Below are 27,901 nucleotides of genomic sequence, written 5' to 3'. Positions count from 1 at the left end.
GGCCAAGTAATCTAACAGTTAAAATATGTAAATTGTTCTTTTACAGCATGCACTGAATGGAGAGATGTCACATGTCATGATTTGCATGTCCTGCTATCATTAAGCACAACAATATTGAGTGTAAAACTGACATTTTCTCCCGTTTAAATGTGTTTTGACGTTTGCTACAACTTTAGCTCGCTAGCTTATGCCACTTAGCTGCTAAGTCAACGTGGCGTGCGTGTTTTTCCGCGTCGCACACGAAGTTTACTTATTAAAAAAAAAAAGAAAAAAGTTTGACGTACTTTTTGAAGTCAGCGCTGAAAAAGCCGAAGGCTGCCCCGGTGGCGGAGGAGGTAGTCGGGGTGCTCTCCTGGCCAGCCTCCACTGCAGCCTCCGCACCGCCTTGGTCGTTGTACAAAGCAGCCGTCGACATGTTCCGCTTCTTAAACAATTCACACAAAAACGTAACGCGGGTTCTCTTAATTCGGCGCGGCTCCAGTCGTGGAAAGTCCTGCAGACAAAACTTCTCAGAGATTTTCGCCCAACTTCGGTTTTTTTTTCACACGCAGAGCCGGAAGTGAGAGCTGGAGTTGGTGTCACATGACAGGGGGTGAGTGGGCGTGGTCCACTGTGGACATAGATCTGTATCACTAGAATGAGCAAATCTGTGCTTTCCAGCGTCACTGTTGATCTTTTTACCACTTGCACTTATTCTTTTTACACTGAATTTTTTAACACTTAATTTTTCTAAACTTTTTTTTTTTTTTTGTACAATCAATTGTATTTTAAACAAACTGATTATTTTAACACAAAAAATTATGCTCACAATTTCTTAATTATGTACTATATATAGAGATGTCCGATCCGATAAATCGGAAAATATCGGTATTGGTTTTTTTATTATCTGTATCATTTTTTTAAAATTTATTTATTTTTTAATTTTTTTAATTAAATCAACAAAAAAACTCCCTCCCCCATTTACACTCATTCACACAAAAGGGTTGTTTCTTTCTGTTATTAATGATCTGGTTCCTACATTATATATCAATATACCGTATATTACCAAATAAACGCCCATGTCCTAATAGCCGCCCGCTGTCTGACCCCATTTTGTTAATTAACTGCCTCTTCATAATAACCGCCTATGTCCAAATAGCCGCCCATGGGCTGTTATTTGCATAATTTAGATTCAAATGCTACTGGGGTTGCGTTTGCTGCAGTATTATTGTTTTGATGGTTTTATAGAGTACTTGGTACCATAATTTTATTTTTCCTGTATGCTGCTTTATTTAAAACTTGGAGTACTGTAGCCTTTATCTTATTTAAGTGACAGTATTATTGTTCTGTTTTGATGGTGGGTTTTATACTTGAGTACTTGGTACCATAATTTTATTTTTCCCGGTAGGCTGCTTTATTTAAAAAGTTTATTTATTTTTAGTATTGGTATTCTAACAATTGTTGCACTACTGCCATGTTGAGGCCTTGTTGATCTCTTGTCTTTTGATAGCCTACCTCATGTTGATCTCTTGTTTTTTGTTTGTATGTTTACAATAGCTATAACATTTAAAGTTTTTTGTACAAAAAAAAAATACTGGGCAGTAACCATTGTAACCAAATAATGGCCTGGTGCAGGCTGGTGCAAATATAAATAATTGCCTTGTGCAAATAACCGCCTGCTTCTTTTAAACGCCTGTCTCCAAAATCGATTTTGTGAAATAAACGCCCGGGCTACTATTTGGTAATATACGGTATATCAATACAGTCTGCAAGGGATACAGTCCGTAAGCACACATGATTGTGCGTGCTGCTGGTCCACTAATAGTATTAACCTTTAACAGTTAATTTTACTCATTTTCATTCATTACTAGTTTCTATGTAACTGTTTTTATATTGTTTTACTTTCTTTTTTATTCAAGAAAATGTTTTTAATTTATTTATCTTATTTTATTTTATACATTTTTAAAAAAAGGACCTTATCTTCACCATACCTGGTTGTCCAAATTAGGCATAATAATGTGTTAATTCCACGACTGTATATATCGGTATCGGTGGATATCAGTATCGGTTTATATCGGTATCGGTAATTAAGAGTTGGACAATATCGGAATATCGTATATCGGCAAAAAGCCATTATCGGACATCCCTAAATATATATATGTAATCTATTTTTTTGGCACATAATTTTTTACACTGAATTTTTATACATTTATACATTGACTTTTAATGTATTTTTTTAACTGAATTTCTTCATATTTAATTTTTCTGCACCAATCCTTTCTACATGATATTTTTCTGCACAGATTTTTTTTTACACAGAATTATTCTGCACTGACTGTTTATGTGCTGAATTTGTTTACACCGAATTTTTCTAATAAATTGGCCCTAGTGTGTGAATGTGAGTGTGAATATTGTCTGTTTATCTGTGTTGGCCCTGCAATGAGGTGGCGACTTGTCCAGGGTGTACCCCGCCTTCTGCCCGATTCTAGCTGAGATAGGCTCCAGCACCCTCCGCGACCCCGAAGGGAATAAGCGGTAGAAAATGGATAGATGGATGGATGGATGGATGGATGGATGAATTTTTCTGCACCGATTTTTTTTACACTGATATTTTTGCACTGAATTTTTATACATTTAATTTTTATATAATTTTCTTTGCACTGCATTTGTGTATACTGATTTTTTTTTTCACATTTAAATTTTCTCCACCAATTCTTTTTACACCATATTTTTCTGCACGGAATCTTCTTACACTGAATTAGTTTGTACTGAATTTTTAAATACCATTTTTTTTACACTGAATTTTTCTGAACCGATTTTTTTTTACACTGAACTTTTCTGCATTTTTTACACCATATTATTCTGCACTGAATTTTTATATACTGATTTTTTTACACTAAATTGTATTTACATTTAATTTTACACTTATATTTTACACTGAAACATTTTAACACTGAATTTGTACACACTGAAATTTTATACATTGACTTTTTATGTATTTTTTTTAAACTGCATTTTAATAAACTGAATTGTTGTACACTGAATTTTTTCACAATGAATTTTTCTGCATCAATCCTTTTTACACAATCTTTTTCTGCACTGATTGTTTTTACACATAATTATTCTGCACTGAATGTTTATATACTGAATTTTTTTACACTGAATTTTTCTGCACCAATTTTTTTATACTGAATTTTTCTCACCGATTTTTTTACACTGAATTTTTTTGTACAGATTTTTTTTACACTGAATTTATATACATTTAATTTTTATATAATTTTCTTTGCACTGAATTTGTATATACTGACTTTTTTGTCACACTTAACTTTTCTCCACCAATTTTTTTAACACCATAGTTTTTCTGCACTGAATTATTTTGCACTGAATTTTTAAATACACATTTTTTACACTGAATTTTTCTGCACCGATTTTTTTACACTGAATTTTTATACATTTGATTTTTGTATGATTTTCTTTGCACTGAATTTGTATATACAGAATTTTTTTCACATTTAAATTTTCTCCACCAATTCTTTTTAACACCATATTTTTCTGCACTGAATCTTTTTACACTGAATTTTTTTGCACTGAATTTCTTTACATTGAATTTTTATATACTTTTCTTTGCACTGAATTTTTACATACTTAATCTATCTCCACAAATTATTTTTATACCATATTTTTCTGCACTGAATCTTTTTACACTGAACTATTTTGCACTGAATTTTTAAATACAATTTTTTTTTCACTGAAGTTTTCTGCACCAATTTTTTTCCACTGAATTTTTATGTAATTGTTTTTTTGCACTGAATTTTTTTTCCAGTGAATTTTTCTGCACCAATTCTTTATACACAATATTTTTCTGCACTAATTTTTTTACACAGAATTATTCTGCACTGAATGTTTATTTGCTGAATTTTTTTTACACTGAATTTGTGTGCACCAATTTTTTTACACTGAATTTTTCAGCACCAATTTTTTTACACTGAATTTTTTGCACTGAATTTTTTTTTACACTGAACTTTTATACATTTAATTTTTATATAAATGTTTTTTGCTCTGAATTAGTATATACTGATTTTTTGTTTACACTTAACTTTCCTACACCAAATTTTTTTACACCATATTTTTCTGCACTGAATCTTTTGACACAGAATTATTTTGGACTGAATTTTTAAATTCAAATGTTTTTACACTGAATTTTTCTGCACCAATCCTTTTTACACTATATTTTTATGCACTGATTTTTTTACACAGAATTATTCTGCACTGAATGTTTTTTTTTGTTTTTTTACACAACATTTTTGTGCACTTATTATTTTACACTGAATTTTTCTGCACCGATTTTTTTTACACTAAATGATTTTGCACTGAATTTTAAATACATATTTTTTTACACTGAAGTTTTCTGCACCAACCTTTTTTCCACTGAATTTTTATGTAATCAATTTTTTGCACTGAATTTTTTTCCTCTGAACTTTTCTGCACCAACTCTTTTTACACCATATTATTGTGCACTGAATTTTTATATACTGATTTTTTTAAAACTTTAAATAGTATTTACATTTAATTCTACACTTATGTTTTAAACTGCAACATTTTACACTGAATTTGTACACACTGAATTTTAAAACACTATTTTAACAAACTGTATTTTCAAACACACAGATTTTGCTCACCAGCTTTTATTCAATGAAATTGTCAGCATAATTTGATGCAAAAATAAAAATCATTTTACAAAATTTAAACTGAAAAAAAAAACAGCTGCATAAATTCAGTGTCAAAAAAAAGCTTTTGCAATAAAAACACAAATTAACCTCCATATAGCATCAAAATAAAGCTACTGGAAGATCTTTGGATTACCAACACAAACAAGTGTAAAGATCTCTGGTCGTACGTGCATGATTTTTACTGTGGATTTTGTATTTAAAATATCTTTCATTCTTAATAGTAGCCCCAAAAGTGAACATATTAGTTTGTGGATTATTTGCGGAACACCTTAAAATACACTTTAACGTCGAAAGTGTGACGCGAGTTTGCCCACTTCCGCATTTGTCCACGTTATATTACTCTTGCCGAGCGTTTTGAGTTTGAGGGCTCAGCTCTCCTCGGTAGACGATCTCTGATGACAGAGTTACAACGCTGGACTTTTACTTTCCGGATGTCTCGCCGTCTGCGTTGGAACCACGAAACATTGTGTGTTGTAAACTACATCTGAACTATAACGTCGGATCCGAGTAAGAACCATGTCGGAATACGACAGCAACCCGTTCACGGACGCGAAAGTAAACAACCCGTTTCAGGTAAGGCTCGTTAGCTCGCCTGCTAAGCTAGCTTGTACTCAGCTGAGTTAGCCACATTAGCATTGCCGTCTGGACAATGTTGGATGTCAATTGTGATAAAGTTACTGGAAACCGATAACAACAGGCAATCAAAGGTGTATTCAGGTTCTGACAGATGAATTGTGTGAGTTTAAGGGACATAACATGAATACAATTCATTAGCGAGATCTTCGAGATTTTTCCATAACTCCATGGTGACACAACATGATGAAAAAGAGGTGAATATAAGCCTGCATTGCTTGAATAGTGATATATGTGCCAAAATAACTCTTTACTAAGTTAAAGTTAAAGGCCTACTGAAATGAAATGTTTTTATTTAAACGGGGATAGCAGATCTATTCTATGTGTCATATTTGATCATTTCGCGATATTGCCATATTTTTGCTGAAAGGATTTAGTATAGAACGATGATAAAGATCGCAACTTTTGGTATCTGATAAAAAAAGGCTTGCCCCTACCGGAAGTAGCGTGACGTAGTCAATTGAACATATACGCAAAGTTCCCTATTGTTTACAATGATGGCCGCATGAAGTGAGAGAGATTCGGACCGAGAAAGCGACGATTTCCCCATTAATTTGAGCGAGGATGAAATATTTTTAAATGAGGAAAGTGCAAGTGAAGGACTAGTGGGGAGTGGAAGATGCTGTGAGAGCCGGGGGTGACCTGATATTCAGCTGGAAATGACTACAACAGTAAATAAACACAAGACATATATATACTCTATTAGCCACAACACAACCAGGCTTATATTTAATATGCCACAAATTAATCCCGCATAAAAACACCTAGGTGTTTCTTATGCTAGCTCCTAGCTACTAGCTCGAGCTAGTTATAGCTCGAGCGGGTAATATGGACGGGATCCTGTATATATAACCCGCCAATACAATTCAAACACCTGCACAACACACACACTCACTCAGCCCAAACAACCGTTCACCTAACCCAAGGTTCATAAAGCTTATATATTTAATCAAAGTTACGTACATGACACGCACGTACTGGCAAGCAATCAAATGTTTGGAAGCGTGCGGGTGGGACCTGATATTCAGCTGGGAATGACTACAACAGTAAATAAACACAAGACATATATATACTCTATTAGCCACAACACAACCAGGCTTATATTTAATATGCCACAAATTAATCCCGCATAAAAACACCTAGGTGTTTGTTATGCTAGCTCCTAGCTCCTAGCTACTAGCTCGAGCTAGTTATAGCTCGAGCGGGTAATATGGACGGGATCCCGTATATATAACCCGCCAATACAATTCAAACACCTGCACAACACACACACTCACTCAGCCCAAACAACCGTTCACCTAACCCAAGGTTCATAAAGCTTATATATTTAATCAAAGTTACGTACATGACACGCACGTACGGGCAAGCAATCAAATGTTTGGAAGCGTGCGGGTGGGACCTGATATTCAGCTGGGAATGACTACAACAATAAATAAACACAAGACATATATATACTCTATTAGCCACAACACAACCAGGCTTATATTTAATATGCCACAAATTAATCCTAATGCTAGCTCCTAGCTCCTAGCTACTAGCTCGAGCTAGTTATAGCAAGCGATCAAATGTTTGGAAGCGCAGCTGTGTACTCACGTTATCGCAACTGTGTATCCAAATCAAAGTCCTCCTGGTAAGAGTCTCTGTTGTCCGAGTTCTTCCATCTTGACTGCATCTTTCGGGAATGTAAACAAAGAAGCGCCGGCTGTGTACGTGTTGTTGCTGACTTCCCTCGCAAAATAGACACTTCGCACCGACAACTTTCTTCTTTGCTTGCTCAGCTTCTTTCTCCATAATGCAATGAACAAATTGCAACAGATTCACCAACACAGATGTCCAGAATACTGTGGAATAATGAGATGAAAACAGAGCTATTTCGTATTGACTTCAATGGTGTCCGAATACTTCCGTTTCAATGATTGACGTCACGCGCATACGTCAACCCTCAGAGGCGTTTCGAACCGGAAGTTTAGCGGGAAATTTAAAATTGCACTTTATAAGTTAACCCGGCCGTATTGGCATGTGTTGCAATGTTAAGATTTCATCATTGATATATAAACTATCAGACTGCGTGGTTGGTAGTAGTGGCTTTCAGTAGGCCTTTAAAGTACCAATGATTGTCACACACACTAGGTGTGGTGAAATTTGTCCTCTGCATTTGACCCATCCCCTTGATCACCCCCTGGGAGGTGAGGGGAGCAGTGGGCAGCAGCATAGCCGGGCCCGGGAATCATTTTTGGTGATTTAACCCCCAATTCCAACCCTTGATGCTGAGTGCCAAGCAGGGAGGTAATGGGTCCCATTTTTATAGTCTTTGGTATGACCCGGCCGGGATTTGAACTCACAACCTACCGATCTCAGGGCAGACACTATTCAAACAGTTCTAAGCGACAAATGGTATTTTATGTTTAGTTTGACATCCCCCGGGCCTTTATTTGACATTATCAAGTAGCTTGTGTGCAAGTGTAAAAAGAAGTGAACTTCTGGTAAACAGAAACAAAGTTGAAAGATTGCCCCTATTTGACGCGCCTTACTGTCACAAGTGTGAAAACAAGTGAACCTCTGGTAAGCAGAAACAAACAAAGTTGAAAGGTTGCACCTAATTGATGTGCCTTACTGTCACAAGTGTAAAAAGAAGTGAACCTCTGGTAAGCAGAAACAAAGTTGAAAGATTGCACCTATTTGACGTGCCTTACTGTCACAAGTGTAAAAAGAAGTGAACCTCTGGTAAACAGAAACAAAGTTAAAAGGTTGCACCTATTTGACGTGCCTTACTGTCACAAGTGTAAAAAGAAGTGAACCTCTGGTAAGCAGAAACAAACAAAGTTGAAAGGTTGTACCTATTTGACGTGCCTTGCTGTCACAAGTGTAAAAAGAAGTGAACCTCGTAAACAGAAACAAAGTTGAAAGGTTGCACCTCTTTGACGTGCCTTACTGTCACAAGTGTAAAAAGAAGTGAACCTCTGGTAAACAGAAACAAACAAAGTTGAAAGGTTGCACCTAATTGACGTGCCTTACTGCCACAAGTGTAAAAAGAAGTGAACCTCTGGTAAACAGAAACAAAGTTGAAAGGTTGCACCTATTTGACGTGCCTTACTGTCACAAGTGTAAAAAGAAGTGAACCTCTGGTAAACAGAAACAAAGTTGAAAGATTGCACCTATTTGACGTGCCTTACTGTCACAAGTGTAAAAAGAAGTGAACCTCTGGTAAGCAGAAACAAACAAAGTTGAAAGGTTGCACCTATTTGACGTGCCTTACTGTCACAAGTGTAAAAAGAAGTGAACCTCGTAAATAGAAACAAAGTTGAAAGGTTGCACCTCTTTGACGTGCCTTACTGTCACAAGTGTAAAAAGTGAACCTCTGGTAAACAGAAACAAACAAAGTTGAAAGGTTGCACCTAATTGACGTGCCTTACTGTCACAAGTGTAAAAAGAAGTGAACCTCTGGTAAACAGAAACAAAGTTGAAAGGTTGCACCTATTTGACGTGCCTTACTGTCACAAGTGTAAAAAGAAGTGAACCTCTGGTAAACAGAAACAAAGTTGAAAGATTGCACCTATTTGACGTGCCTTACTGCCACAAGTGTAAAAAGAAGTGAACCTCGTAAATAGAAACAAAGTTGAAAGGTTGCACCTCTTTGATGTGCCTTACTGTCACAAGTGTAAAAAGAAGTGAACCTCTGGTAAACAGAAACAAAGTTGAAAGGTTGCACCTAATTGACGTGCCTTACTGTCGCAAGTGTAAAAAGAAGTGAACCTCTGGTAAACAGAAACAAACAAAGTTGAAATGTTGCACCTATTTGACGTGCCTTACTGTCACAAGTGTAAAAAGAAGTGAACCTCTGGTAAGCAGAAACAAACAAAGTTGAAAGGTTGCACCTAATTGACGTGCCTTACTGTCACAAGTGTAAAAAGAAGTGAACCTCATAAATAGAAACAAAGTTGAAAGGTTGCACCTATTTGACGTGCCTTACTGTCACAAGTGTAAAAAGAAGTGAACCTCTGGTAAGCAGAAACAAACAAAGTTGAAAGGTTGCACCTATTTGACGTGCCTTACTGTCACAAGCGTAAAAAGAAGTGAACCTCGTAAACAGAAACAAACAAAGTAGAAATGTTGCACCTATTTGACGTGCCTTACTGTCACAAGTGTAAAAAGAAGTGAACCTCTGGTAAACAGAAACAAACAAAGTTAAAAGGTTGCACCTATTTGACGTGCCTTACTGTCACAAGTGTAAAAAGAAGTGAACCTCTGGTAAGCAGAAACAAAGTTGAAAGGTTGCACCTATTTGACGTGCCTTACTGTCACAAGTGTAAAAAGAAGTGAACCTCTGGTAAACAGAAACAAACAAAGTTGAAATGTTGCACCTATTTGACGTGCCTTACTGTCACAAGTGTAAAAAGAAGTGAACCTCTGGTAAACAGAAACACAGTTGAAAGGTTGCACCTTTTTGGCGTGCCTTACTGTCAAAAGTGTAAAAAGAAGTGAACCTCTGGTAAACAGAAACAAAGTTGAAAGGTTGCACCTTTTTGGTGTGCCTTACTGTCACAAGTGTAAAAAGAAGTGAACCTCTGGTTAACAGAAACAAAGTTGAAAGGTTGCACCTTTTTGGCGTGCCTTACTGTCACAAGTGTAAAAAGAAGTGAACCTCTGGTAAACAGAAACAAAGTTGAAAGGTTGCACCTAATTGACGTGCCTTACTGGTGTATACATACACCAGTTAAAAAAAAACCCACCAGGTCAATAAAACTTAACATTAACAGCTGTGGCTGTAGGCAACCTCCTGAGTGATTGAATAATCCACTTCCTCATGTCCGCCGCCGTAAATGATTCACAGCCTGGCGTTGACACACTGACACGTTGAACGCGGCCCGCCCTAAGGTTGCGCCCGAGGAGACGCGGCGCTTCAGTAGCATATGGTAGCGCGGCGGCGCCATGTGCTAGCGGGGACGGCCCGCCCCTGAGGCGCGTGCCACACAGAATAGCTTCCCCCACCCCTTTCCTGTCGCCCTCTTTCCTACAGGGAAGGAAGAATGGACGCTGCTGCAATACCACAATATTAAACTTTCACAACACTGAATTATTTAGGGGGGCCGGTCTGGTGACAAAGCTGCAGCGCGTGCGTGTGTGCGTGCGTGTGTGTGTGTGTGTGTGTGTGTGTGTGAGGGTATATATCGTCAGGCAAGAGAAAGGGCATCACTTTTATGCTAAGCTAGAAGATGGGAAGCAAGGTAACGTTATGTTGACTTCCTCGTACTTCCCCTTTAAATACACGCAGCATGTGATGAAGTATTTGAGTCACATGGCGACATATTACATTATCTACCTTCTCTCCAATTTCTTCCAGGACTCACAAGCGAGACAGACGGCGGCCGGCTTGGAAGAGTACAATCCTTTCACGGACTCCAAAAATGTAAGTTTTTTTTTTTTTACCTCCTAACAACCAATCAGTCTTCCAATTCCAGTCACATGACCTCTTATATCTTAATTATATGTATTATTGTGCTTGTGGTTATAATGCAAATGTGCCTAAATTTGAGAGCGGTACCAGAGGCGCGAGAACAAGCATTGAATTCCCACAAACCAAACCTAAAAAACGGGCCAAGTGATGTCATTCGGAGGCCCTATTTTCAGATAGTTTTGCGTATTTTGGTGACGCAGAGGAGTCCAGCAGGTGTCCCCGGTGAATGGGAGGCGTTTTGGGGCCCTATTTTCAGACATTTTAGCATATTTGTGTGAAGCAGTGGGTTCCAGCAGGTGTTCCCAGGGAGTGGGAGGCCTTTTGGGGCCCTAGTTTGGCGTATTTTGGTGGGGCAGAGGGTTCCAGCAGGTGTCCCTGGGGAATGGGAGGCCTTTTGGGGCCCTATTTACAGACAGTTTGACGTATTTTGGTGGGGCAGAGGGTTGCAGCAGGTGTTCCTGGGGAGTGGGAGGCATTTTGGGGCCCTATTTTCAGACATTTTAGCGTATTTGTGTGAAGCAGTGGGTTCCAGCAGGTGTTCCCAGGGAGTGGGAGGCCTTTTGGGGCCCTAGATTGGCGTATTTTGGTGGGGCAGAGGGTTCCAGCAGGTGTCCCCGGGGTATGGTAGGCCTTTTGGGGCCCTATTTTCAGACATTTTAGCGTATTTGTGTGAGGCAGAGGTTTCCAGCAGGTGTCCCCGGGGAGTGGGAGGAATTTTGGGGCCCTAGTTTGGCGTATTTTGGTGGGGCAGAGGGTTCCAGCAGGTGTCCCTGGGGTATTGGGAGGCCTTTTGGGGCCCTATTTTCAGACATTTTAGCGTATTTGTGTGAGGCAGAGGGTTCCAGCAGGTGTTCCCAGGGAGTGGGAGGCCTTTTGGGGCCCTAGTTTGGCGTATTTTGGTGGGGCAGAGGGTTCCAGCAGGTGTCCCTGGGGAATGGGAGGCCTTTTGGGGCCCTATTTTCAGACAGTTTGACGTATTTTGGTGGGGCAGAGGGTTCCAGCAGGTGTCCCCGGGGAGTGGGAGGCATTTTGGGGCCCTATTTTCAGACATTTTAGCTTATTTGTATGAGGCAGAGGGTTCCAGCAGGTGTTCCCAGGGAGTGGGAGGAATTTTGGGGCCCTAGTTTGGTGTATTTTTGTGGGGCAGAGGGTTCCAGCAGGTGTTCCCCGGGGAATGGGAGGCCTTTTGGGGCCCTATTATCAGACATTTTAGCGTATTTGTGTGAGGCAGAGGGTTCCAGCAGGTGTTCCCAGGGAGTGGGAGGCCTTTTGGGGCCCTAGTTTGGCGTATTTTGGTGGGGCAGAGGGTTCCAGCAGGTGTCCCAGCAGGTGTCCCCGGGGAGTGGGAGGCCTTTTGGGGCCCTAGTTTGGTGTATTTTGGTGAGGCAGAGGGTTCCAACAGGTGTCCCCGGGGAGTGGGAGGCCTTTTGGCGCCCTAGTTTGGTGTATTTTGGTGGGGCAGAGGGTTCCAGCAGGTGTCCCCGGGGAGTGGGAGGAATTTTGGGGCCCTAGTTTGGCGTATTTTGGTGGGGCAGAGGGTTCCAGCAGGTGACCCCGGAAAGTGGGAGGCCTTTTGGGGCCCTATTTTGGTGGGGCAGAGGGTTCCAGGAGGTGTCCCCGGGGCATGGGAGGCCTTTTGGGGCCCTATTTTCAGACATTTTAGCCTATTTGTGTGAGGCAGAGGTTTCCAGCAGGTGTCCCCGGGGAGTGGGAGGAATTTTGGGGCCCTAGTTTGGTGTATTTTGGTGGGGCAGAGGGTTCCAGCAGGTGTACCCAGGGAGTGGGAGGAATTTTGGGGCCCTAGATTGGCGTATTTTGGTGGGGCAGAGGGTTCCAGCAGGTGTCTCCGGGGAGTGGGAGGCATTTTGGGGCCCTATTTTCAGACATTTTAGCTTATTTGTGTGAGGCAGAGGGTTCCAGCAGGTGTTCCCTGGGAGTGGGAGGAATTTGGGGCCCTAGTTTGGCGTATTTTGGTGGGGCGGAGGGTTCCAGCATGTGTCCCCGGGGAGTGGAAGGCCTTTTGGGGCCCTAGTTTGGCGTATTTTGGTGGGGTAGAGGGTTCCAGCAGGTGTCCCCGGGGCGTGGGAGGCCTTTTGGGGCCCTATTTTGGCGTATTTTGGTGGGGCAAAGGGTTCCAGCAGGTGCCCCCGGGGAGTGGGAGGCCTTTTGGGGCCCTAGTTTGGTGTATTTTGGTGGGGAGAGGGTTCCAGCAGGTGTTCCCCGGGGAGTGGGAGGCATTTTGGGGCCCTAGTTTGGTGTATTTTGGTGGGGTAGAGGGTTCCAGCAGGTGTCCCCGGGGAGTGGGAGGCCTTTTGGGGCCCTAGTTTGGTGTATTTTGGTGGGGCAGAGGGTTCCAGCAGGTGTCCCCGGGGTGTGGGAGGCCTTTTGGGGCCCTAGTTTGGTGTATTTTGGTGGGGCAGAGGGTTCCAGCAGGTGTCCCCGGGGAGTGGGAGGACTTTTGGGGCCCTAGTTTGGTGTATTTTGGTGAGGCAGAGGGTTCCAGCAGGTGTTCCCCGGGGAATGGGAGGCCTTTTGGGGCCCTATTTTCAGACATTTTAGCGTATTTGTGTGAGGCAGAGGTTTCCAGCAGGTGTCCCCGGGGAGTGGGAGGCATTTTGGGGCCCTAGTTTGGTGTATTTTGGTGGGGCAGAGGGTTCCAGCAGGTGTCCCCGGGGAATGGGAGGCCTTTCGGGGACCCTATTTTCAGACAGTTTGGCGTATTTAGGTGAGGCAGAGGGTTCCAGCATTTGTTACCGGGGTGTTGGAGCCCACTTGTGGACTAACGTTTAAAATAAATACTTCCCCGGAATGACTCGCAGCGGAAGGGAAGGCCTAAAAAATCCCCAAAGGCCAAAAGGTAAAAAAAAAAATGGTTAAAAATGTGAGTTGGGCAAGGCAGGTGTCCCTGGGGACTGGGAGGCTTTTGGGGCCCTATTTTCAGACATTTTAGCGTATTTGTGTGAGGCAGAGGGTTCCAGCAGGTGTTCCCAGGGAGTGGAAGGCCTTTTGGGGCCCTAGTTTGGCGTATTTTGGTGGGGCAGAGGGTTCCAGCAGGTGTCCCTGGGGAATGGGAGGCCCTTTGGGGCCCTATTTTCAGACAGTTTGACGTATTTTGGCGGGGCAGAGGGTTGCAGCAGGTGTTCCCTGGGAGTGGGAGGAATTTGGGGCCCTAGTTTGGCGTATTTTGGTGGGGCGGAGGGTTCCAGCATGTGTCCCCGGGGAGTGGAAGGCCTTTTGGGGCCCTAGTTTGGCGTATTTTGGTGGGGTAGAGGGTTCCAGCAGGTGTCCCCGGGGAGTGGGAGGCCTTTTGGGGCCCTATTTTGGCGTATTTTGGTGGGGCAAAGGGTTCCAGCAGGTGCCCCCGGGGAGTGGGAGGCCTTTTGGGGCCCTAGTTTGGTGTATTTTGGTGGGGGGAGGGTTCCAGCAGGTGTCCCCGGGGAGTGGGAGGCATTTTGGGGCCCTAGTTTGGCGTATTTTGGTGGGGCGGAGGGTTCCAGCAGGTGTCCCCGGGGAGTGGGAGGCCTTTTGGGGCCCTAGTTTGGCGTATTTTGGTGGAGCGGAGTGTTCCAGCTGGTGTCCCCGGGGAGTGGGAGGCCTTTTGGGGCCCTATTTTGGCGTATTTTGGTGAGGCAAAGGGTTCCAGCAGGTGTCCCCGGGGAGTGGGAGGCCTTTTGGGGCCCTAGTTTGGTGTATTTTGGTGGGGCAGAGGGTTCCAGCAGGTGTCCCCGGCGAGTGGGAGGCCTTTTGGGGCCCTATTTTCAGACATTTTAGCTTATTTGTGTGAGGCAGAGGGTTCCAGCAGGTGTTCCCTGGGAGTGGGAGGCATTTTGGGGCCCTAGTTTGGTGTATTTTGGTGGGGCGGAGGGTTCCAGCATGTGTCCCCGGGGAGTGGGAGGCCTTTTGGGGCCCTAGTTTGGCGTATTTTGGTGGGGCAAAGGGTTCCAGCAGGTGTCCCCGGGGAGTGGGAGGCCTTTTGGGGCCCTAGTTTGGTGTATTTTGGTGGGGCAGAGGGTTCCAGCAGGTGTCCCCGGCGAGTGGGAGGCCTTTTGGGGCCCTAGTTTGGTGTATTTTGGTGGGGCAGAGGGTTCCAGCAGGAGTCCCCGGGGTGTGGGAGGCCTTTTGGGGCCCTAGTTTGGTGTATTTTGGTGGGGCAGAGGGTTCCAGCAGGTGTTCCCCGGGGTGTGGGAGGCCTTTTGGGGCCCTAGTTTGGTGTATTTTGGTGAGGCAGAGGGTTCCAGCAGGTGTCCCCGGGGAATGGGAGGCCTTTTGGGAACCCTATTTTCAGACATTTTAGCGTATTTGTGTGAGGCAGAGGTTTCCAGCAGGTGTCCCCGGGGAGTGGGAGGCATTTTGGGGCCCTAGTTTGGTGTATTTTGGTGGGGCAGAGGGTTCCAGCAGGTGTCCCTGGGGAATTGGGAGGCCTTTCGGGGGCCCTATTTTCAGACAGTTTGGCGTATTTAGGTGAGGCAGAAGGTTCCAGCATTTGTTACCGGGGTGTTGGAGCCCACTTGTGGACTAACGTTTAAAATAAATACTGCCCCGGAATGACTCGCAGCAGTAGGGAAGGCCTAAAAAAGCCCCAAAGGCCAAAAGGTAAAAAAAAAAAATGGTTAAAAATGTGAGTTGGGCAAGGCCCAGGGAGAGCCGACATGCGGCAAAGATGAACATCTTTTGGATTTAAAGTCAAATTAAGCAAATGTTTTTATTTTAAATGCAGTAAAGTAAACTCAAATATCAAGATTGCAAGAGAAAAAAAATCAAAAAGTAGAGCGGAGGTTTTCAACAATTGTTGCTTGATTAAACTTTAAAACAAGACATTTTTGTTATATAAAATGTAAATGTATTTAATTACACATTAACATTGATTCAGTTTCAAAATAGCTGTGACCTCCTTACTCCTTGCATGTTCTAATAAAAACAAATAATTTATTATATTATCATGTTAGCATGTAAGATAGCTAGTGGTCAGCTTGCAGTTAGCATGCTAGTTGTCAACTACCGATTTACGCGCTAGTTGATAGCTAGTGATTAGCGTGTCAGCTAACACTTAGTGCACAGTTGTTAGCTTGCAGTTAGCACGTTACTTGTCAGCTGGCAATTAGCCCGCTATTTGTCAACTACCCATTTACGAGCTAGTTGATAGCTAGTGATTAACGTTGCACTTGTCAGATAGCGATTAGTGCTATTTCTCAGCTTGCAATTTACACGCTGGTTGATAGCTAGCAATTAGCGTGCCAGCTAACATTGCACACGGTCCAGTTGTCAGCTAGCGATTAGCACACCAGTTGTCAGCTAGCGATTGCCATGCCAATTGTCAGCTAGCGTTGAGCACGCCAGTTGTCAGATAGCGGTTAGCGCGCCAGTTGTCAGGTAACGATTAGTGTGTGAGTTGTCAGCTAGCAATGTGTACGCCAATTGTCAGCTTACCAATGAATGAATGGGCCAGTTGTCAGCTAGCCGTTTGCCGTCCAGTTGTCAGCTCGCGGTTAGCACACCTGTTATCAGCTAGCTGTTAGCGTGCCAATTATCAGCTAGCAATTAGCACGCCAGTTAACAATTAGTGTTTCAGTTGTCAGCTAGCCAGCTAGCAGTGAATGAACGGGCCAGCTGTCAGGTAGCTGTTCGCCCTCCAGTTGTCAGCTAGCCGTTAGCGCCGCAGTTGTCATTTAGCAACTAACACTTCAGTTGTCAGCTAGCGATTAGCGCGATAGCTGTCAGCTAGAAACGAGTGTGCTAGTTGTCAGATAGGGATTAGCACGATAGTTGTCCGTACTAATTAGAATACATTGGTACTGCACAATAACAAGGTAGCTTTAGGACCAGTTTATTATGTTGATACATAAAGACCCCTGGACTAGAGGATGCCTGGTGGGATACATTGTGGTGGTCTCCCGTGTGCTGACTTCCTGTATTGCACGTGACCGTGTTCATCCCCTTTAGACAACGATGGCCGCCAAGCCCGCCGCGCCCGTCGTCCCCACGCAGCCCGCCATCATGAAGCCCACAGAGGAGCCTCCGGTCTACACGCAGGTACTTCACCTTGCACCTGTGACTGTGACGCTTGGTGGGTGGGGCTCATGCGACCTTTGACCCTCAGGAGGCACCGGCATCAGGGGGCGCTGGCGAGCTGCTGAGGAGGCAGGAGGAGCTGGAGAGGAAAGCTGCAGAACTGGACCGACGAGAGCGGGAGATGCAGTCGCTCTCTGCCTCTGGAGGTCTGTCTGTATCTATATCTGTATATATACATCTGTACATATATACATCTACATCTGTACATATATACATCTGTACATATTTACATCTGTACATATATACATCTGTACATATTTACATCTGTACATATATACATCTGTACATATCTACATCTGTACATATATACATCTGTACATATATATACATCTACATCTGTACATACAGTATATACATCTGTACATATATACATCTACATCTGTACATACAGTATATACATCTGTACATATATACATCTGTACATATTTACATCTGTACATATATACATCTGTATATATATACATCTGTACATCTACATCTGTACATATTTACATCTGTACATATATACATCTACATCTGTACATATTTACATATGTACATATATACAGCTGTATATATATACATATGTACATATTTACATCTGTACATATATACATCTACATCTGTACATATTTACATCTGTACATATATACATCTGTACATATATACATCTGTACATATTTACATCTGTACATATATACATCTACATCTGTACATATATACATCTGTACATATATACATCTACATCTGTACATATATACATCTGTACTAAGGCTGAAACGACCCGTCGACGTAGTCGACGTCATCGGTTACGTAAATACGGCGTCGACGCGTCGCATATTTACGTCACACTACCGTCATGGCGGAGCGCAAAGCAGACTGTGCGAGCGAGGGGGAAAAAATCACGCCAAAAGTGGTCAAAAGTGTGGGAGTATTTCAATACACGGCCTAATAATGTTGTTGTATGCACACTGTGTCGAGCGGAAATGGCCTATCATAGCAGCACAACGGCTATGAACGAACATTTGAAAAGAAAACCATCAACCATCAACTAGTCAATCGTCCGCGCGAGTATACGTTGTCATCATTACACAAAAACATGAATGTGTCATTTGTATCTGCTAGGGGTGTAACGGTACGTGTTTTGTATTGAACCGTTTCGGTACGGGGCTTTCGGTTCGGTACCGGGGTGTACCGAACGAGTTTCTAAGCTAAAGCTAACTTTAGCTGCTAAAGTGTTAACAAGCTGCTTCGCTCCTTCTGCGGCTGCCTCTGTCTCAGCACGCAGCATTGTCCCACCCACACAACCATCTGATTGGTACACACAAAGCGTTATACAAAACGTTATCAGCCAATCAGCAGTGCGTATTCAGAGCGCATGTAGTCAGCGCTTCAGCGTGGAGCAGATAGGTGTTTAGCAGGTGAGCATCGGGCAGCGGACTCTCCCCAAATGATAATAAACACCTCCCAGTCAACTACTAGTAACATCACTATGAGCCCGTTGACCTTCTAGGAATATAAACTGGAGCTCAGCTCACTCGCAGTCCTGGCTTGAGGTGAAGGCTACCGGTAATTAGCTCTCAGTTCCAGCCACATCGACCCCTTCTGAGCGCCTATTTTCAGCTGCTGGGAATATTGTAAACATGAAAAGAACCAGAGCATGTAGACATGCTAACCTTTCTTCATTACAACTGTTAGTCACTCACTGGAATGAGTAGAATTGGTTATTGTGTACTGTGTTGGACTGGATGTTTATTTTGCACATTTTAAAAGCAATACTTAATGTTTACAGTGCTCCAGAATATTTAGATTGGCACTTTTTTGTATTGGATGTTTATCTTTATTTTTGCACATTTTAGCAAATAAGCAATACTTTCACTTTTGTTGAAATGTTTACACTGTTGTTACAGAATATTTCGTTTTGCACTTTTTTGTATTGGATGTTTATCTTTATTTTTGCACATTTTAAAGCAAAATAAGCAATACTTTTACTTTTGAAATGCTTATACTATTGCAGAATATTAAGATTTGCACTGGATGTTTACTTTTATATTTGCACATTAAAAAGCAAATAAGATACTTTTAATTTTGTTAAATGTTAAAAGTTTTAAATGTTTACATTGTTACAGAATATTTTGTCATGTTGTTGTCAATGTTGACTGAGTGGCCATACTTCTTTTTTTTGTAAATAAAAGCCATGCCTTTTGAAAAAACTGGCCTACATTTATTTTTTCATCTTCGTTTTAAATTTAAAAAAAAATCGGTAAAAGGAAAAATAATCCATAGATGAATCGAAAAAATTATCTATAGATTAACCGATTAATCGAAAAAAACGAATCTATAGATTAATCGATAGAAAAATAATCGTTAGCTGCAGCCTTAATCTGTACATATATACATCTACATCTGTACATATATACATCTGTACATATATACATCTACATCTGTACATATATACATCTGTACATATATACATCTGTACATATATACATCTACATCTGTACATATATACATCTGTACATATATACATCTACATCTGTACATATATACATCTGTACATATATACATCTGCTTTGTCAGTGTGCCATGTGTTACCCAGTTGACCCTAGGGTAACAACGTTAATTTATGTTTGATGAAAGGTGATTATGTGCATGAGTGTATGTATATGTACTTGTATATGTACAGTATGTGTATATGTAGGTATTAGGATTGTACAGTATACCGGTATTGGTATAGTACCGCCATACTAATGAATCATATTCCGCCTCTGAAAAGTACCAGTCCCGCACCCCCCCGCGCCCGCCTATAAGTCACGTGGTGACATTGCTGGTTTTACGAGCAGAGGAGCATGTTCGGCAGCGCGCACACACGGAGTACTTACAAGCAGACCCGGTATAGACAGAAAAGGGAGAACGGATGCATTTTGGCCTAAAAAGTAAAGATATAAAGGTGAAGTTATAACACTGAAACACCCTCAGGAAAAGATGCTTTAAGACATGGCTAGCTAGCTAGCGGCTAGTGTTTTAGCTACTTCTAAATCCCTTATCCTTGTCTCCATGGCGACAAATAAAGTAAGTTTCTTACTTCACTGGAGGACGAGGAATAGCTAAACATGCTTCACTGCACACCGTAGCTCACCAGCATCAAAATGTAAACAAACACCATGGGTGGATCTACACCTGACATCCACTGTAATGATATCAAGTACAGGCACGTATCTAGTCGATACTACTATGGATACATCGATATTTTTGGCATCACAACATCTTCTTTCGTTTTTTTTAAATTCATATATGTTTATAAAGTCAGTAAATACGTCCCTGGACACATGAGGACTTTGAATATGACCAATGTATGATCCTGTAACTACTTGGTATCGCATCGATACCTAAATGTGTGGTATCATCCAAAACTAATGTAAAGTATCAAAGAAGAGAAGAATAAGTGATTATCACATTTTAACAGAAGTGTAGATAGAACATGTTGAAACAGGAAGTAAGCAGATATTAAAGGCCTACTGAAATTAATTTTTTTCATTTAAACGAGGATAGCAGATCCATTTTATGTGTCATACTTGATCATTTCGCGATATTGCCATATTTTTGCTGAAAGGATATAGTATAGAACGACGACGATAAAGTTCGCAACTTTTGGTCTCTGATTAAAAAAAAGCCTTGCCCCTACCGGAAGTAGCGTGACGTAGTCAGTTGATCGCCTCCTCATATTTTCCTATTGTTTTCAACGCAGCTAAAGCGATTCGGACCGAGAAAGCGACGATTACCCCATTAATTTGAGCGAGGATGAAAGATTCGTGGATGAGGAACGTTAGAGTGACGGACTAGAATGCAGTGCAAGACATATCTTTTTTCGCTCCGACCGTAACTTAGGTACAAGCCGGTTCATTGGATTCCACACTCTCTCCTTTTTCTATTGTGGATCACGGATTTGTATTTTAAACCACCTCGGATACTATATCCTCTTGAAAATGACAGTCGAAATGGACATTCACAGTGACTTTTATCTCCACGACAATACATCGACGAAACACTTTAGCTACGGAGCTAACGTGATAGCATCGTGCTTAACTGCAGATAGAAACAAAATACATAAATCCCTGACTGGAAGGATAGACAGAAGATCAACAATATTATTAAACCATGGACATGTAAATACACGGTTAATGCTTTCCAGCCTGGCAAAGGTTAACAATGCTGTTGCTAGCGACGCCATTGAAGCTAACTTAGCTAGGGAGCTAACGTGATAGCATTGGGCTCAAATGCAGATAGAAACAAAATACATAAACCCCTGACTGGAAGGATGGACAGAAAATCAACAATACTATTAAACCATGAACATGTAAATACACGGTTAATGCTTTCCAGCTTGGCGAAGCGTAAAAATGCTGTTGCTAACGACACCATTGAAGCTAACTTAGTAACGGGACCTCACAGAGCTATGATAAAAACATTAGCTATCCACCTACGCCAGCCAGCCCTCATCTGCTCATCAACACCCGTGCTCACCTGCGTTCCAGCGATCGACGGAAGGACGAAGGACTTCACCACGGTCATCCGTGCGGTCGGTGGCTAGCGTCGGCTAGCGCGTCTGCTATCCGAGTCAAAGTCTTCCTGGTTGTGTTGCTGTAGTCCGCCGCTAATACACCGATCCCACCTACAACTTTCTTCTTTGCAGTCTTCATTGATCATTAAACAAATTGCAAAAGATTCACCAACACAGATGTCCAGAATACTGTGGAATTATGAGATGAAAACAGAGCTATTTTGTATTGGATTCAATGGGGTACCGATACTTCTGTTTCACTGGTTACGTCATGCGCATACGTCATCATATCTAGACGTTTTCAGCCGGAAGTTTCGCGGGAAATTTAAAATTGCACTTTATAAGTTAGCCCGGTCGTATTGGCATGTGTTGCAATGTTAAGATTTCATCATAGATGTATAAACTATCAGACTGCGTGGTCGGTAGTAGTGGCTTTCAGTAGGCCTTTAACAGTAAATGAACAAGTAGATTAATAATTCATTTTTACAGTTTGTCCTTAATAATGTTGACAAAATAATAGGTGTATAAATGACACAATATGTTACTGCATATGTCAGCAGACTAATTAGGATTCTTTGTTTGTTTACTTACTACTAAAAGACAAGTTGTCTAGTATGTTCACTATTTTATTTAAGGACTAAATTACAATAATAGACATATGTTTAATGTACACTAAAATTTATTGTTAAAATAAAGCCGATAATGAATTTATTTAGAAAAGTACTGAAAAGTATCAAAATAATTTTAGTACTGGTACCAAAATATTGGTATTGTTACAACACTAGTAGGTATACATACTTATGTGCATACATAGATATGTACATCATTTTTGATGCGCATACATAGATAAACATGTACTAGATATACTTTTGTACAAATATATACTTATATAGATATGTATTGATGTAAGTATGTATACACAGATGATGTACATTCACAGATACTTATGTACATAAGTATATCTATGTACACAGATATACTTTTGTACATTCATACTGTAGATAATTATGTACCTACATACATAATTATGTACCTACATAGATGTACATATGTGCATAAATGTACATACATATCCATTTATGTACATAATGATATATGTATAAGTAGTATCTATCTCCAGTAAGTAAGTATGTATGTTTGTGTACTACTTAGGTAGGAAGAACAACTGGCCTCCTCTACCAGGAAAGTTCCCAGTGGGTCCATGTTTCTACCAGGACATCACTGTGGACATTCCTGTGGACTACCAGAAGACCGTGAAGAACATGTACTACCTGTGGATGGGTGAGTTTTATTATACTACATCATGTACTACTAGTATTCTACATCATGTACTACTAGTATTCTACATCATGTACTACCTGTGGATGGGTGAGTTTTATTATACTACATCATGTACTACTAGTATTCTACATCATGTACTACTAGTATTCTACATCATGTACTACCTGTGGATGGGTGCGTTTTATTATACTACATCATGTACTACTAGTATTCTACATCATGTACTACTTGTGGATGGGTGAGTTTTATTATACTACATCATGTACTACTAGTATTCTACATCATGTACTACCTGTGGATGGGTGAGTTTTATTATACTACATCATGTACTACTAGTATTCTACATCATGTACTACTAATATTCTAATAGTATTGTACAGCATGTACTACAAGTATTCTAGTACATCATGCATTACTAGTACTCTACTACATCATGTACTGCTGGTATTCTAGTACATCATGTACTGCTAGTATTCTAGTACATCCCGTACGGCTAGTATTGTACATCATGTACTAATAGTATTCTAGTACATCATGTACTACTACTATTCTAGTACATCATGTACTGCTAATATTCTAGTACATCATGTACTACTAGTATATCATGTACTACTAGTATTCCAGTACATCCTGTTCTGCTAGAATTCTACAACATGTACTAGTAGTATTGTACATCATGTACTAGTAGTATTGTACATCATGTACTACTAGTATTCTAGTACATCATGTACTAGTAGTATTGTACATCATGTATTACTAGTATTCTAGTACATCATGTACTAGTATTCTAGTACATCATGTACTACTAGTATTGTACATCATGTACTGCTAGTATTCTACAACATGTACTAGTAGTATTATATATCATGTACTACTGGTATTCTAGTACATCATGTACTACTAGTATTCCAGTACATCATGTACTACTAGTAATCTACAACATGTACTACTAGTATTGTACAACATGTACTAGTAGTATTCTACAACATGTACTACTAGTATTCTAGCACATCATGTAATACTAGTATTCTACAACATGTACTACTAGTATTGTAGTACATCATGTACTACTAGTATTCTACAACATGTACTGGTAGTATTCTAGCATGTTATGTACTACTAGTATTCTAGCACATCATGTAATACTAGTATTCTACAACATGTACTACTACTATTGTAGTACATCATGTACTACTAGTATTCTACAACATGTACTGGTAGTATTCTAGCACGTCATGTACTACTAGTATTCTACTACATGTACTAGTAGTATTGTAGTACATCATGTACTACTAGTATTCTACAACATGTACTGGTCGTATTCTAGCACGTCATGTACTACTAGTATTCTACTACATGTACTAGTAGTATTGTAGTACATCATGTAGTATTGTACAAGATGTAGTAGTAGTAGTATACTACTGTATGTAGTACTTGTGGATGTGTGACTTTCTATTCTAGATCAATAGTCTCTCAGCCTTGCAGGTCACATGTCCTCCATGGAGGCGTCACATGCTCCAATCACACGCTGGTCATGTGGTCTGCAGGCTGGGTCACATGACACACACACACACACACACACACACACACACACACACACACACACACACACACACACACACACACACACACACACACACACACACACACACACACACACACACACACACACACACACACACACGCATAGGCAAGTGCATGTGATATTTGACAAGGCGGTGCAGATGTTGAAGGTCCTTAAAGGTACATAGCAGGTGTCTTTGTCCTCCAGTCCACACGGGGGCGCTGCTGGCCAACCTGGTGGGCTGCCTGGCTTGGTCCTTTGTGGACTCGGTACACATGGTGGACTTTGGCTTGTCCATCCTGTGGTTCCTGCTCTTCACGCCGTGTTCCTTCGTGTGCTGGTTCCGACCCGTCTACGGAGCCTTCAAGTCTGTGACATCATCAAAGCGCCTTTGCTCGCCCTCGCCATCGCTCATTCTCTTCTTCTTCTTCAGGACTGACAGCTCCTTCCGCTTCTTCCTCTTCTTCTTCGTCTACATCTGCCAGGTTGGCGTTTACGTCCTCCAGACCATTGGCTTCACCAATTGGGGAGCTTGGTAGGAACATGACATTTACACATGCCTCAGGGGATACATGGTGGTCGTTTACACCTTACCTCACCAATTACAATTAAAAATATATATTTTCCAATTCAGTTATTTTTTTAATTAAAAACTACAAAAATATAAATTTTTTCCTCCATCTTACTAAATTTTATCATGTATTTTATTCAATAAATAAATTCAATAAAAGTCATTTTTCAAAAACATTTTATTATAAATATATGAACAAATAATAACAAAATAATACACCATTTATTAAATTTGATAATATATTTAAATATATATCTTGTCTTAATTAACCAAGTTATATTTCACACATTTTAAACATCTTATTTTATTAAATGTATTTATAATAGTTACAAAATAATTATAAAATAAAAAGGTTGTAATTTTTAAAGCAACGATAGAAATGTGTTGAAATAAAATAAGATTTATTGTTTTATATTGTACAAAATTGTTGTATTTTATATTTCTAGCAAATTATGTTTCAGTCTCTTTATGTATTGAATATTAGAGTTTAGTAAGAAAATGAAAATATTTTAATGACATTTTTATTTTTAAAAATGATAATGTAAAATAAAAAATGATACAGATATATTCAGTATTGTATTTGCATAAACTATATTTTTATGTCTTATCCTATTTAATGTTTCTATAATAGTTACAAAATATGACCAAAATTAACAGCGTAAAATATAAAAATATGTCATCAAAAGATTGTAATGTTTAAAACGATAGAAATGTGCTGAAATAAATTATGATGTTTTGTTTAATGTTGTACAAAATTGTTATATTTTATATTTCTAGTCAATTCAGTCTGTTAATTATTGAATATTAGATTTTAGTAAGAAAATGAAAATATTCTAATGACTTTATTTAAAAAATGATAATGTATAATACAAAATGATACATGATTCATTATATTTAATATTGTATTTGCATAAAATATATTTTTATGTCTTATTCTATTAAATGTATTTATAATAGTTACAAAATATGACAAAATTTAAAGAGCATAAAATATAAAAATATGTCATCAAAAGGTTGTAATGTTTAAAACGATAGAAATGTGTTCAAATAAAATATGATTTATTGTTTAATATTGTGCAAAATTGTTATTTTATTGCTAGTCTGTTATTTTTTGAATATTAGATTTTAGTAAGAAAATTTAAATATTCGAATGACTTAATTTAAAAAAATTATAATGTATAATAAAAATGATACATGATTTATTATATTTAATATTGTATTTGCATAAAATATTTTTTCTTTCTTATTCTATTAAATGTATTTATAATAGTTACAAAAATACGACAAAATTAACAGAGTGTAAAATATAAAAATATGTCATCAAAAGGTTGTAATGTTTAAAACAACGATAGAAATGTGCTGAAATAAAATATGATTTATTGTTTAATATTGTACCAAATTTTTACATTTTATTTCTAGTCTGTTATTTATTGAATATTAGATTTTAGTAAGAAAATGAAAATATTCTAATGACTTTTTATTTCAAAAAATGATAATGTATAATAAAAAAACGATACATGATTTATTATATTTAATATTGTATTTGCAAAAAATTATTTTCATCCTCTAATACATTGTATTTCACACCGTTTGTTAAGATAAACACGTTAGATGTATTAGTGTTTATTTTTTATTACAAAAGTATCACAAAATTAATCAGTAAATGATGAAATATGAAAAATATGTAATCAAAATGTAATACTTAAAACCACGCTAAAAATGTATGTATGTAATATATATATAAAATATGAATGTGTTTTGTAAAACCTTTTTTTGTACATTTTGTTATATAATTAGGTAATACAGTACACAAATATTTTATATAATTTACATTTTTAATAAATTATGTTTGTCAGTTGTATTTATTTATTGAATATTAAATAGGACTTTTTGGATTTTAAAAATTATTTCACATGATAAAAAAATTTTAATTATAAAAAAAAAAAAAAGAATTAAAATATGTTGGAATTGATAATAAAAATATAAACTGTTTCACTGTATATTGTATTTTATATTTTTATTATATGTATTTTAGACTATATTTTTTTAAAGATATACATGTTTAATGGCTTTTTAGGGTAAAGATTTTAAATAAATTATGGATGTATGGAAAAAATAAAAAATAAATAAATAATACAATTTAAACGTAGTATTGTTGAATAAATGTTTAAAATGAAAACAAAGAAGTATGTTTCCTTAGCGGGTGGATCTCTGCCCTGACCGCCCTCAACAAGAACGTGGCGGTGGGCGTCCTGATGATCCTCATCGCCGCCCTTTTCACCTCGCTTGTCGTCATGTCGCTCATCATGTTCAAAAAGGTACCAGCGACACGCCCTCTTTTCCCCTTCCTCGCTTTAACGCCCCCCCACCCCCGCCAGGTCCACGCCTTGTACCGCACCACCGGCGCCAGCTTCCAGAAGGCCCAGCAGGAGTTCGCCACGGGAGTCATGTCCAACAAGACGGTGCAGACGGCCGCCGCCAACGCCACCTCCAGGGCGGCCCAGGGAGCCTTCAAGGAGCCCATCTGAGCTCCTCCGTGACCCTTGAGCCCCGGTGAGGGAATCAAACCGCCCACGTGGCATTCAACTAACTACGCCGTGCACCTCTTTAAAGAGTCCCCCTCATTTTACTCCTGTTTAGAATTAACTTGAACGAGAACATAACACTGATTGTCAGCCGTGTAGCGCTGCCGCCCCCCGGTGGTGCGGTGGTGTATTACACAAACTGAATGCTGGCCGTTCTGATCATTATTTAACTTTCATAAAACTGGAAAAAAAACCATCCAAAACGCTTCTCAAAATCATACAAATTACAATTATTTTAATGTATTTTTAATATTAACATCTATTATATAATATATACTAAAAATAAAGAATCAAGACAAAACTTGATCATTGAAATCATTCCTAATTAATAAAAGTTGAGAAGCTTTTAATGCGACTTTTCCCCACCTAAACATTTTATTATAGAAAAACACAAATGAAATACATCTAAATTATAACAAAATGTTTTTTAAAAAAATTAAAATGATATAAATATATATTATAAATAATATTATTATTGTGAGTTGTCTTCCAGC

The 27,901-nt window shown here is 39.5% G+C and overlaps 2 protein-coding genes across 2 annotated transcripts in view; one reads left to right on the top strand and one right to left on the bottom strand.

Annotated features, from left to right (window-relative positions):
- ap3b1a (adaptor related protein complex 3 subunit beta 1a) overlaps positions 1-594 on the bottom strand; it is a 126,292-nt gene extending 125,698 nt beyond the window's left edge. The window contains exon 1 of the mRNA XM_062057420.1: positions 285-594. Within this exon, the coding sequence (XP_061913404.1) occupies positions 285-415 (131 nt within the window). The 5' untranslated portion in view covers positions 416-594. The remainder of the gene's footprint in view (positions 1-284) is intronic.
- A 4,434-nt stretch (positions 595-5,028) lies between these two features.
- Positions 5,029-27,834, top strand: LOC133655256 (secretory carrier-associated membrane protein 1-like). Its single transcript, XM_062055237.1, has 9 exons — positions 5,029-5,282; positions 10,684-10,749; positions 16,738-16,827; positions 16,895-17,012; positions 22,559-22,687; positions 24,459-24,618; positions 24,685-24,786; positions 27,023-27,140; positions 27,201-27,834. The coding sequence occupies exons 1-9, from the start codon at positions 5,226-5,228 to the stop codon at positions 27,348-27,350; spliced, it is 990 nt and encodes a 329-aa protein (XP_061911221.1). The 5' UTR covers positions 5,029-5,225; the 3' UTR covers positions 27,351-27,834.
- Positions 27,835-27,901: the final 67 nt, after the last annotated feature.

This window comes from Entelurus aequoreus, linkage group LG08 (assembly GCF_033978785.1).
Source record: "Entelurus aequoreus isolate RoL-2023_Sb linkage group LG08, RoL_Eaeq_v1.1, whole genome shotgun sequence".
Lineage (NCBI taxonomy): Eukaryota > Metazoa > Chordata > Actinopteri > Syngnathiformes > Syngnathidae > Entelurus > Entelurus aequoreus.
This window is presented reverse-complemented; position numbering and strand designations above follow the sequence as displayed.

Bases quoted from the DNA above. Each gene is read 5' to 3' on its own strand.
- LOC133655256 (XM_062055237.1), top strand. From the start codon at position 5,226: ATGTCGGAATACGACAGCAACCCGTTCACGGACGCGAAAGTAAACAAC. The intron at 5,283-10,683 runs GTAAGGCTCGTT...AATTTCTTCCAG, and splicing joins AAGTAAACAACCCGTTTCAG to GACTCACAAGCGAGACAGAC. The intron at 17,013-22,558 runs GTCTGTCTGTAT...TGTACTACTTAG, and splicing joins GTCGCTCTCTGCCTCTGGAG to GTAGGAAGAACAACTGGCCT.